Source organism: Papio anubis, chromosome 1 (genome assembly GCF_008728515.1).
Source record: "Papio anubis isolate 15944 chromosome 1, Panubis1.0, whole genome shotgun sequence".
Classification (NCBI taxonomy): domain Eukaryota; kingdom Metazoa; phylum Chordata; class Mammalia; order Primates; family Cercopithecidae; genus Papio; species Papio anubis.
Genome location: NC_044976.1, coordinates 202,462,439 through 202,475,121, shown reverse-complemented (window position 1 = coordinate 202,475,121; position 12,683 = coordinate 202,462,439). Strand labels below are relative to the sequence as shown.

The 12,683-nt window shown below is 44.1% G+C and overlaps 1 protein-coding gene across 1 annotated transcript in view; it reads right to left on the bottom strand.

Moving 5' to 3' along the window:
• Nucleotides 1-12,683, bottom strand: part of NTPCR (nucleoside-triphosphatase, cancer-related) — a 28,719-nt gene continuing 16,036 nt past the window's right edge. Inside the window, exons 4-5 of the mRNA XM_003893760.4 lie at nt 8,566-8,775; nt 1-648 (exon numbers count right to left, since the gene is read on the bottom strand). Of these exons, the coding sequence (XP_003893809.3) occupies nt 580-648; nt 8,566-8,775 (279 nt within the window). The 3' untranslated portion in view covers nt 1-579. The remainder of the gene's footprint in view (nt 649-8,565; nt 8,776-12,683) is intronic.

Below are 12,683 nucleotides of genomic sequence, written 5' to 3'. Positions count from 1 at the left end.
TCCTGTCTGAAACCATCAGATTTATTTTTATATTTATTAAGCAGTAAGGAAACGAACAGTAAGAGCTGGCAGAGATAACCTAAAATGGTTTTCTTTTGGAATAATATTTTTTAAAAAACCAAATTAACTGTTATCACTTTAAGTTGCATGAGACTGAAGCTACACCTGGAGAGGAATTTAATTTTCATGACATGCAAAACAGATTAGGCAGTGAACTCTTTCCTCCCCCTTCCCCTGAACACATTTATAAACTTCAACAGGGGCGAATTCCATCTAATACTCTGAAAACCATTTCTCATCTCATAATTTACCCAAATCATGTGCATGACTGCACGAGGAAATAAACGAGAAATCTTTAAGCATAAATAAGCCACAATGGATTGTTCATCTTGTACAGACAATCCAGCATTAAGGCTAATTTGATCTTTTAAACATTTTATGGAAAACAGCTGTTGAGTTTTCTCTAGAAAAGCCCACAAGGTTCCATAACCCCATAGGCATACAGCCTCGACAGGAGGGCTCCATTGGGCTCCTCTTGAACTGGGCACTCCTTCAAGGGAGGCAGGAACGCACGTGTCTTCACTTCCTGCTGCTCTGCACACACGTCACGATATCTGGCAGAAGGTGGTTTCTGTTTTCCTTGGTGACCTGTGGGAAGAAGCGAGAGAGCAGGCTTCAGAGCTCCTTTCCTCTTCTTCAGTCTTAAAGAAAAGCCTGGAAGGCTGGGAGAGGGTGAGGTATGTTTTGTCACCCAGGGAGGAGGCCCAGCTCCTCAGGAGCACTCAGAAACAGGACAGGTATCACTGAGTCCCAGCATCAGTTTCTGCCAAGTGACAGCTCGAAAAGTCAAAGTGGGTTTGGATCCCAGACAGATTTCAGCCAACCATGGGGAGAGCTGTGAAGTGAGCCCTATGAGGCATACCGGGACAGATGATGGGCACGCAGGACCGGGCAGGATGCCTGAGCCTGACCTGTCCTGAATGGAAGGAACTGAACTGTCAGAGTGAAGTGAGGAGGAGAGCCTGGGAGCCAGCGGGGCCCGGGAGAGCAGCCAGCAGAGCAGCAGCGAAGCACCCAGAATTCTGGGATGCTCAGTCATCTACTCGCCTCTCCACAAACTTCAAGTGCCCATTTGAAAGATGGAGAAGTGGAAAAGCCAGAGAAGTGAGGGTGCCTCCGTAGAGACTGTGACTCAGGCCTCCTGACCGCAGTGTGTTCTCCATCACTTACACCATTACCAAAACAAACAAAAGCAACAGAGTTCGCCGGAGTTTTACCCGATGATCTGTTTATTTTTCTTTCACTACCACACCATCCCGAGTGCCCCAGGGTGAAGGAAGGGCCATCTCTGCTCCCATCGTGGCGCCTTCCTGCTTGGCCCATATAATATCCATCCGCTCCACACACGCTGATTGGGTGGAAGGGCAAGCAGCAGCCAGGCACGGAGATGCGAATAGAGAAGTACCACAGGTAAGGACCCTGACCTCATGGAGCTCGCAGACCAGGGCGGGACAGGCATGCACGAGGACAATGAAGGAGTCTCGGGGGGGGCAGGCAGGAACAGGGGCGTGTGTGGGGGTCAGGGGCAGGAAAGTCTTCCAGGGCTGCTTATGCCTGGACGTAATTTCAACAGGTGAGCCACGGAGAAGGAGCTGAGCCAAGGTTCCTGGTAAGAATGGGGAGTGCATCTGGAAGCCTTCTGAGGTTCAGGGTGGTTGTATCTGAAGAGGGGGCCTGGCATACAGTAGGTGCCAATACATGTCCGAGGAGGAGATGCAGAGCGGACCTCGTCAATTCTGCTTCCTGGTGTCTGCTCACCCTTCTTGGAAGAATGCTCTGATTGTCTTTCGGAGACTGCCCGGTCTAGGAAACTTGCCCCCAGCCAACGAGTGGGCAAGCCAGGCCCTGGCAACCTCTCTGACATCTGCACCCCAAGAGGAGTGAGCTCACGCAGCCGGAAGCCGATCCCATTTCCACTGGTCCTGGCTGCGTCAATCCCGGGCAGCTCTGGCTCCACTTGAAATGAGGACGGTCAGCTTCTCCTTCGGTTTCACGGGACAGCTCCAAAGCCTGTAAGGCTTTTTGATGCTGTTTTCACTTAAATTAGCCAAAGTCCATTCCTGTTGTTTGCAACCAAGGAATCTACCTGAGGTAGAAAGGAGGCAACACAGAGGTGGGCACCACGGGGGCCCTTTTCGTCCACTCTGAGTTCAGCAGTGATTGCAGTAGCTGCTGACCAGCCAGGCTCTGTGAGAGTGGACGGTGACACACAGTTGGAGAATTTGCTCTGGTCTTCCATCACACAGTACGGTGACTACAGAGCAAATAACAAGGTCGTGTATATTTCAAGATAGCTACAAGAGAAGATTTTGAATGTCATCACCACAAAAAATGATAATTTAAAGTGACAGATATGGAAATTACCCTGATTTGATTATTATACAGTGTATGTATGCATTGAAACATCACACTGTACCCCATAAATATGTACAATTATATCAATTACAAATTAAAAATTAATTTGAAAATTAATGAGCAGAATACAAACACTCCAATATTAATATTTTGATACTCCCTTTGATTTCCCTAAGATTACTTCTGAAAATTATGCAGTAAGATGTTGATGTGAAACTCTCCACAGTATTCAGTTATGATATTCCCTGTATGAGGAAGGCACACTCCCAAACGCAAGAACGAGGATCACAGCATCTGCCAGCCTCAGGAGTCTTTGCCTTATGTGAAATTCTAGTCTACTTTTTATTCAACAGCCAGAATTTTGGTTGTAGAAAGTCTTTCCTGAGAGGCTAATTAGAAGAGGGAACTGGGAGCTGGGAACAGGAAAAGGAAATAAAGAACACTGCAGAAAGAAAAAGGTAATCCCAACCATTCTTTCTTTCTGCACTGGAGCCTTAAGAGAAAGAAAGGAAGCTGAGTGAACCTGAACCCCTGCACCTGCCCAGTGGCTGTAGGAGGGCCCTTGGTAAGAATTTATACTGGGCACAGTCAAGATAAGACTGTGAGCTCCATGGGGTCAGAAGCCACATCTCATTCATCCTGTGACCTCCAGATCCAATCCCTTGCTTATTAGGAATGTTGGGGGCCCTTCTCACAGTTTCAAGGAAATGCCTGTGGTTTTGTTTTGCTTTCTTGCATGTAGTTATATACTAAGAAGCATTTCTTCCCCGGCCTGTTTCATCCATGTTTTCAGGTTTGGGGTTGTCAAAGTCAGAACATAAGCAGGACCCAGTACCTCGTATTGCATCTGTGCCCAGCAGATCAGTCAAGTACTATCTCTTGCAGTACCTAGGCCAACCAGATGGGAAGCCAAACTTGTGATATCACCACCTCAACTTCTTCAACAACCAAGAAGCGGGAAGGGGAGACTGAGCAGGGCATACAGCCACTGATCATATCATACAAGTTAGAAGGCAGTGAGGTAGCATGCAAACAGCCTGGAAGACCAGATAATATCCACTCACTGCTGCCAAGAACATGTGCACCCCATGGTCTAAACAAAAGGCTTAGTCATACTATGAAGCTGCCAGCTTGAAAAAGATCTAAAGTTGTTGATAACATTGTCAATGTTATGACATTAACTAGAAGGCAGCAAAATCAATCAATGACACACTCATTGGGATACAATGGGATAAAACTCAATGGGACACAATGGTAATAACCTCTTAGAGTTCTGAAAAACAAATTATCGAAGAACCCGTTAGTCACCTGCTATGATTTGACTGTGTCCCCCAAATTTCATGTGTTGGAAACTTAACCCCCATGCAAATAGAGGTGGGGCCTTTAAAGGGTGATTAGGTCCTGGGGGCATTCCCCCATGAATGAGGCAATCCCTCATGAATGGATTAATGCCATTACAGTGGGAGGGAGGGAGTTATGGCAGGACTGGGTTACTGATAAAACGATGTCTGGTTCTCCCTCTCTTTTGTTCATTGCTACAACTCCAGTGAATAGAACAGTACCTGACATACAGTGGGTGCTCAATATTTACCGAATAGATGAATAAAAATACTCCATCACCAATTTCTTCTACTGATGCTTTACTAGGTAATAGGAGGTGCCAAAGGTTGTATCAGTGAGATTTTATTTTCCTTCTTAGGTACTGTTCTTTCTTTTCTTTTTTTCAGCTATTTTTTTTTTTAACACATGAGAGAATGTTATCATTTTGCCTCAACTGTCAAACATAATTCTTGAAAACTCAACAGAGGAAGAAACGCCCACTACACTCACTCACAGTTTCACTCTTCCCATTGTTCTTTCTTCCTTCCTGATGTTCCAGGTCTCCTTTTACAATTTCCTTTCTGATAAGAGAACTTCCTTTGGCTATTCTTTTAGAGCGGTTCTATTACAACAAATTCCCTTAGTTTTCCTTCATCTGTGAATGTCTTATAGAATTAAGAGTCGACAGTTGCTTCGACACTTGGAAAATGTTGTACCACCTCCTTCTGGCCTTCGTGGTTTCTCCTGAGAAATCTGCTGTCACTCATATTGTTTTTACCCTATAGGTAAGGTACTGCTTTCCTTTCACTGCTTTCAAGACTTTAATTTTCAGAAGTTTGACTATGGTATGTCTTGGCATGAATTTGAGTTTATCCTCTTGGGGTTCACTGAAAATGTAGGTTTATGTCTTTTGCCAAATATGACAAAAATGCAGCCATTACTTCTTCAAACACTTTTTCAGCCCCACACTCCTCTCCTGGTGCTACAATGACGTGAATGTCACGCCTTTTGTTATAGTCCTACAGGTCCCAGAAACTGTTAATTTTGTTCATTTCTTTTTCTTTTAAGTCTGCTCTTTGTCAGGTAATTTCTATTGTTCTACCTTCAAGTTCACTGATTCTTTCTTCTGCCATCTCTATTCTGCTGATGAGCCCAATCAGTGACTTTTTTATTTGGCTATTGTATTTTATAGTTCTAAAATTTTCACTTGATTCTTCTATCTTCTAGGTTTTTGCTGAAAATTTCCAGTTCTTTGCTGAGACTATTTTACATTTGTTTCATGTGCATCTGTATGTATCTGTAATTTTATGAAGCATTTTTTATGATGGCTGTTTTCAAATCCTTGCCCTATAATTCCACTATCTGAGTCATCTTGCTGTTGAGACCTACTGATGCCCTTTTCTCACTCAGGTTTAGGTATTCCTGATCCTTGGCATGACAAATGATTTTCAGTTGTGTCTGTTGTGTTGTTTCTTAGGTCCTTAGGTTGCTAGTCAGTCAGACTTTTTCTCCTCACCTTTCAAGTCTTCTTATGCTTGTATTATAAATAACATCCAAGGTTTCTGGCTGCAATTAGCAGGAAAAATAAACACAAGTGTGTCTACTCCATCTTGTCTAACACTGGAAGAGTTTTCAGGTGTTTTTGGAAAGTACTCTGTTCACCCAATGTTATGAAGAATAAGTCTAGATAATATTACTAATTCGTGTAGAATATTTCCCCCATATCATGAGCTCAGTCTTATCTTCACACTACCCATGTTCTTTGGAAAGTACTCTGTTCATCCAACATTATGAAGAATAAGTCTAGATAATATTACTAATTTGTGTGGTATATTTCCCCCTGAGCTCAATCTCATCTTCACACTATGCATGTTCAGCTGGTGGCAAGGGGAGGCTGCCTCTGACCCCTTTTCATAGCTCATTTTCTTACCTGGAATGTTCTCCCTTCTTTTTCCCATTTCCTCCTTCAAGAGCCCACTCAAGAACCCCTTCCTTTGGACACCTCTCCCCACTACCACTGCTCACACAGATCTCTCCCTTCCCTGCCCCTGGATTTTGATTGCCCCACGGTCTGTTTTTCTTGAGGGCAGAGATCATGCCTCACATGTGCCTAAACCATGGACTAAGTACTGAATGTGAAGGCCACTCTCAAAAATGGATTCGGATACTTTATCGCATGTATGTGAGCAATGGAAAGAACCCAAAAATATATCTAATCCAACTCCTAAGTTTGCAGATAAAGAAAATGAGGTTCTTGGCCAGGCACAGTGGTTCATGCCTGTAATTCCAACACTTTGGGAGGCTGAGGCAGGCGGATTGTTTCAGCTCATGAATTTGAGATCACCCTGGGCCACATGGTGAAACCTCATCTCTACAAAAAATGCAAAAATGAGCCAGGTGTGGTGGCACATGCCTGTAGTCCCAGCTTTTTGGGAGGGTGAGGTGGAGGATGGCTTCAGCCTAGGAGGCAGAGGATGCTGCAAGCCAAGAGCAGGCAGCGAGCCAAGAACATGCCACTGCACTCCAGCACGGGTGACAGAGACTAACCTTGTCTCAGAAAAAAAGAAAATGAGATTCTTGATTTATAAAACTGGAAAAGGCCAGGCACAGTAGCTCACACCTGTAATCCAGCACAGATTACTCTGGGCAACAGAGCAAGACTCTGTCCCTCTCCCTTAAAAAAATAAGCTAAATAAAAAAAATAAATAAAACTGGAACAGAAGGACCACACAAACCCCAAAGCAACAAAAAAATAACAGGGTTTGTCAGCCCCTATCTCTTACTTAATTAACTCAAAGCTAATTGTTTTATTTACAGATCATTAGAAGCAATGATTATCTTGCCTGGAGAATAATTTTGAGTCTCAGAGAGAGGAAGAAATGTGGTATGATCCTAAGACACAAAGTTTATTTCTGGGCATCACATTCAGCTCCCTTCAATCCCTCCTTAGGACTGTTAGGTGAGATTAGTTTGTAGAGCTAGCCAATTCCTGGAGTCTAACATTAGCTATTTCCCAGTCTTCCAGCCTAGAAGCTATCTGACCTGAAAACTAATTTTCTTTCATGATCTTTCATTGCCTCGATTTCCACGGAACTCTATAATCACAACCAAAAATGTAAAGTAAGAGAAGACGACATGAAACTCTGAAGAACCCCACAGACTTTTCAGGGCCCTCAAATGCCACCTCCTTGAAGAGACCTTCCCTGATCACCCTTGCTACTCCTGCCCCCAACTACCACATTGCCTGGTTTCTTTATTTTTGCTTTTATCAGTATCTGAAATTGCTTAACTTGTCTGTTCACATTTTTGGTATCCAGCTCCTCCACTCAAATGTAAGCTCCATGAGAGGAGGGACCTGGTCAGTCTCGTTCACCACAGTATCCCAAGACTTAGAATGACACCTAGCACATAGTAGGTGCTCAATCGCCATTGACCAAATGAATGAATAAATAAATAAATGAAGAAGTGCACATATTTTTCCAAGTCTGGCTGGTCTAACCTTAATGGCTGTTTACCGCCACACTCTAGGATTCTTTGGTGGCAACATGTGGATACCGCCACTTGGGCCAGTGGGCCAAGGTGACATTTTACTCAGTGATGAAAATGATCATGATGGAAGGTGCTCCCAGGTACTCACTCTCCACTCCCCCTGATAGGAGTGGCCCTGCCTGCCTGACTTGTTCACTTGGCACTTGCAGGGCCAGGGAGCTTTTCAACTAGGGGTGGGGAGTGAGGCGTGTGAGCAGAGCTCAGCCAAGAGCACAGCTATCACTGACTCAAATAAACTAAGGGCAGGGGTGGGGGAGAGGCAGTATCTGACTGAGAGGAAAACAGAGAGACAACAGGGAAGGAAAGGCAAGAATTTCGATAAAGTGCCAGCAATGCCATGAGTCTCTTACGACTGGCCCAGACACTGCCACTGGTTAACAAGCCCTAGCCCCTCATCTCTCACATGTGGTCTATAGCAGTGCTTCTCAAAGTGCAGGAGACCTAAAAACCACGGGAGAACTTGCCAAGAGAGATCATGGGGCCATCCCCCGGAGTGTGACTCCTTGGACCAGGGCAAGGCCCACTCCCTGGTGATGCCTGTGCTGCCATTCTGCAAGCCTCACATTGAGTAGCAGACCCTACAGCTGCACTGGCGAACGCAGCAGCCACACGAGGCCACAGAGCACCTTACATGTGGTCAGAGTGACTGAGAAACCGAAAGTTTAATTCAATTTAAATTTGATTATTAAATGATTAAATAAATAATTCAATTTAAATGTGATTAAATTTAAATAGCCAGATGTGGCTAGTCGCTACTGTTCTAAGCAATGTAGAGAGTACATTTCCCTCACTATGGGAAGTTCAAACTGGACAGTGCTGCTCTTCAGCACCTGGAAGCTGTGCCTCCAAACGCATCCACAGCCTCTTCTCCCCACAAGCAGAAGTGGGTCAGCTTTAAAAGGGAAACCTTTAAAACAAAAAAATTTGCCTCTGTATCCCAACCTGGCCTTTTAATCTGAGAAGAAATACGCTTAGAACAAGTACCTTAGCTCAGGCAGTTCTGTTGCCAGAGAGGTCCTAGTGTCTGGTGGGGGAGATGGAAGAGAAAAGCAACCAGAATAACTGCGACTGTCAGGAGGCTCTCCCATAAGCGAGTCTGGTTTTTTATCAAGTAGAGGTATAATTTAAGTTCTATACATTTCTAGAAAATTAGACTCACCTATATTTCTGCATGGAAGGGTACAAATGGTAACTCAAAACCAAAGATATATTTTAGAGCCATCTGCTATTTTAGATCGTCTGCTCCATTTCCACAGGTTATGGAGGACTGGCTGTACTCACATTAAACACCTTCACGTCCTTTCTGTTTCGGATTTCTTCTACAAGAGCCAGTGGCTTGCCTTTAGGAACTGGGATTGTGCCAAGGATTATAGTCCCTGGGGTAGACAGCGTCTGACGCACAGCTTGAATGAAAGGCTGACTGAAGAGCTCCATCTTCCCAATCTCGTCGATGACACACACTCTTTGCCCTGGACCACTGCTGCAGTCAGCCTGAGAATGACAAAAGACTTTCACTGGGACACCAGAGTCACCTTAACCAAAGGGCCCAAGGGTCCCACTCCCCAGTCACTCACCAACGAGGTAAAAAAGACAGAAACCTTTTTACTGGATTTCAAAAAGTGAGGTAGCATCCCACAGACCACCCTGGTACTGTGAGGGAGGAGACTGCACAAGGGGAGTCCCAGGAGCTGGGAATCATTAGGACTCTTGGCGGCTGGCAGCCACGCCTGCTACCAGTGGGATGTTCAAGGAAGTAATGGACGTAAATTGGAATAAAGTCATGAGAAAGAGAATCTGAGATCTAAAGGATGCAATTGTACTTACTTTTTTTTCCCCTTTAGCCAAGACTCGTTTCCTTTTAATTTTCACTTCTTTCCAACAATGCTTATGGACCAGATCATGAAATACACAAGCATCTGCCCAGAGCAGTTATCAGCCCCCCAGCATGTAGGGAATCTCATATGGCTCACAATGGAAAAAAGAGGCCATTATTATCACGAAAGGCTCCCATGCTTGCAGTCTCATTTCTTTTAAATCGAGGTATTTGGGTGCCACTTATTTTCTGGTTGTACATAAAGTTTGGTCTCTGTCTTGGATCCCCTCTCCCGAATCACTCACTCTGGGGGAAGAGACGTGTTATGCTGTGAGGATACTCAGGCAGCTGACGGTGAGGTCCATGTGGTGAGGCACTGAGGCCTCAGACCAACAGCCAAGAGGAAATGAACCTACCAGCAACCACATGAGCAAGTTTAGAGGCAGGGCCCTCCTAGTCAAGCCTCAGATGACCACAGCCCCAGCCAACAGCTTGCCTGCAACCTCAGAACCCCAGCTAAGCTGTACATGGATTCCTGATCCTCAGATACTGTGTACAATAATGCGCTTGTCATTTTAAGCTGCTAAATTTTGAAATAACTTGTTCCATAGCAACATATAACTAATACACATGTCCTCTATAGAAAGCCTTCCTAGAGAAAGCAGATAGGACTTTGGTTGATTCTTCCCTGGGAGGGACACAACAGGACATAATAAACATAATAAACACTTCAATGAATGGTGAATGACAAATACACCTTATATATGTTTGTATGCATGATTATTTTGAAAACTGTATGTAAAGCTGATTTACAAAGTACTCTTCACTACAGTTCTGATTCCTTAAACGATGACAGCAATACAGTCCCAGAGGGCACGTATGAGTTAAGCTAGATTTTGTTCAAATTCCAAAAGCCTAAGGACCGTATGGTACAGTGTGGCTGGTGGTAGGGATCAGTGGCAACCAGGGACAGCCAGTGACAGACGGGGCTGCGGGCCCAGATCCTAAAAGCCATGGCACACATAGAGGTGGGAATCTTCTCCCACAGCCGAAAGAGTCTAAGCCAGGGAGGATCACAAGTTGTGCTAGAAAGACTGCTGGCTGTGGAGTCAGAAACACATGTTAGACTCCTTTTGGAATACACAATATAAGACAGTGGGTGTCTAAACCCCAGTTGTGATTGCACACAAGCAGTAGAGCAGTGTTTTTCAGACTTTTAAGTAAGCGGTAGTCTATTTTCCTACTGCATATTGTACGCTTATGAAATATTTTTCCACTCATTTTATTAGCTAAAAGATCAAGAAGGAGTCCACTGTAATCACCCAAGAGAGTCTGAATAATCTCCACACTTCCGTGTTTCTGACACACTTCATTTTTGCCTCTCTATTAAGTGTATCTGTACACATGCCTAGTCTCCCCACTTAGGGCAGGTACATGGTTGTCCTCATCTGCATCCTTCCTGAGGAACTCACTGATGTACCAGAGCTGAGAAGTGGGGAGCGGAAGAGGCAATGTCAGCCTCCACTGGTGGGGTCAGGGGGAAGGGCAGACCATCTATGAAGTAAGTCACTACTTATTCCAAGTTTTTCCTCCAAAAACGAAAGCCATATTTGTGAGAAATAAAACAGCGATCAACCACCCGTCTATGATAATAAAAACAGACAACCGTACAGGAAGGTTTCTGTCTTCCTGGGAGCACGCGACTCCAACTGACCTGTTCTCAAGTACTGTGGACATTTTGTTGTCCCCAGAGATGATGAGTAATTGTGGACATCATTCCTCTGGAGGCTATCATCTAAAAGCCAAAATAAAACTTATTCTGGCACCTCAAAATGACAGTTTTGGAAGGTGCCAAATCAGACAAGAAGTGATATGAAAGAATGTGTGTATACATGCACATGTATTTATTTGACTATATACATGAGGGTAGTAAAATGCCCGTGGCCGTGTGTACATACACACGTACAGGTAGAAAGTGCGTGGCTCTTCAACAACCAGCCTTCCTGCAATTCTCTAGAACATTCACTAGTGAAAGCTCACTGACATTTATTTAAGTTTCAGCACAAAAGTATTTGGACTCACATGCATACATGACTTTCTACCAACTGGACATTGTCATTTGCAAACCTTAGCCTACATAAAATCCTCAATCTCTCCAGAATTAGGGAGTTTTATAATCCAGGAACTTCAGGAATCTCAAAAATAAATCTGTGATTTTTAATTAAAAATGCAAGCTATTCATATTCAATTGAGAGAAAGATGTCAGATGCTGGGCTACTCTGAAGCACGTAGACACTCAGCTTGCTTTTCTAAATAATACAAGATCATACACTCAAGGTCTTAAAAAAAGAACCACCATAGTGTTTAACATGGTTTTATTTCTATATAAATTCAAGCAACTTTAAAGGGAAACAAAGAAATAAGTAAGTAAACATTCACCCCCTTTCCATTGTTCTAAATTGACAGAGACGCAGACTTAGAACAATAGGGGCCCAGGTTCGAAGGTGGTCAGGAATCCCTCCCCAACGCCCCGGTGTGGGGAGAGTCCTAATGAGCTCCCAGAGAAACTCCACCTGCAGCTGCTGGAGTAAGGAGTGTGTAAAAACTGTGGGTGGCTCTCAGCCACGTGGTCATCATCACGATGTACACACCATCTGGGGTGTACACACCATCTGGGGAGCACCCTTTCCTCCCCTCACAGCCTCTCCTCAGAGGGCAACCCAGGCAGCATTGCTTCCTAGGACCACACCTCAGTCCTATGTAACACACTAGCCTTCCTGGCTGCACCCCTCACAGGCTTCCACTTCAGCTGATTACACATGTTCAGTCACGAAGCGCACTTTTAGTTCTCCTGTTCCGGGAGAGAAGCTATTTCCTTAGATAGAGTCCTAAAATTGACCAGCCAGGGATCAGAGAAGCTACAAATAATTTTATAACTTTGGTTACACTCAGCTAGTTTGCTTTCCAGAAAGATTAGAGCAACAAATATCTTCGTACAAGTTATATCAGAGACCTGAAAAGAGTGTGATTTTTTTGAGTCCTTTATTTTTATATATACTTTTAAAAATACAAAGAACATATAAACATAAAATAATTTCATTTAACCAAAATGCCAAACTGAGAGCAAGCTAATCAAAGTGGTCTTTGCCTTATTCTGAATTATCTGCATAATAGATATTTCTAGTGGTATTAATGTTAATTTTAGGAGGACTGTTTGGACTGTTTTGTTTTAATATCAGACACACAGACTAGCTCCTGAGCTCACCCATCTGGGACGGCAAGTACGGAAAGTCATGAAAGTGAATTAGAAGTGTCTGTCAGAAGGTAGGCAGCAAAACTGCAGCCCTTCCCCCAAACAGCAGCAAGTTGTGGGGAAGCAGAAAGGCAAATGGTGGTAACAGCAGCCATCTCTCAGTCAGCCCACAATTCCTCACCCACTGAACTCATTAGCAAAAAGTACAGGGCTCCGATCATATTTTATGTGTGTTTATTCCAAGCCTTCAAGTTTCATAATCCCTTTGCTGTCTGGTGGCATATGGACTGTGAGTCTCCAGGGCACAGCCAGGACAAGCTGTCTAGACTGCCC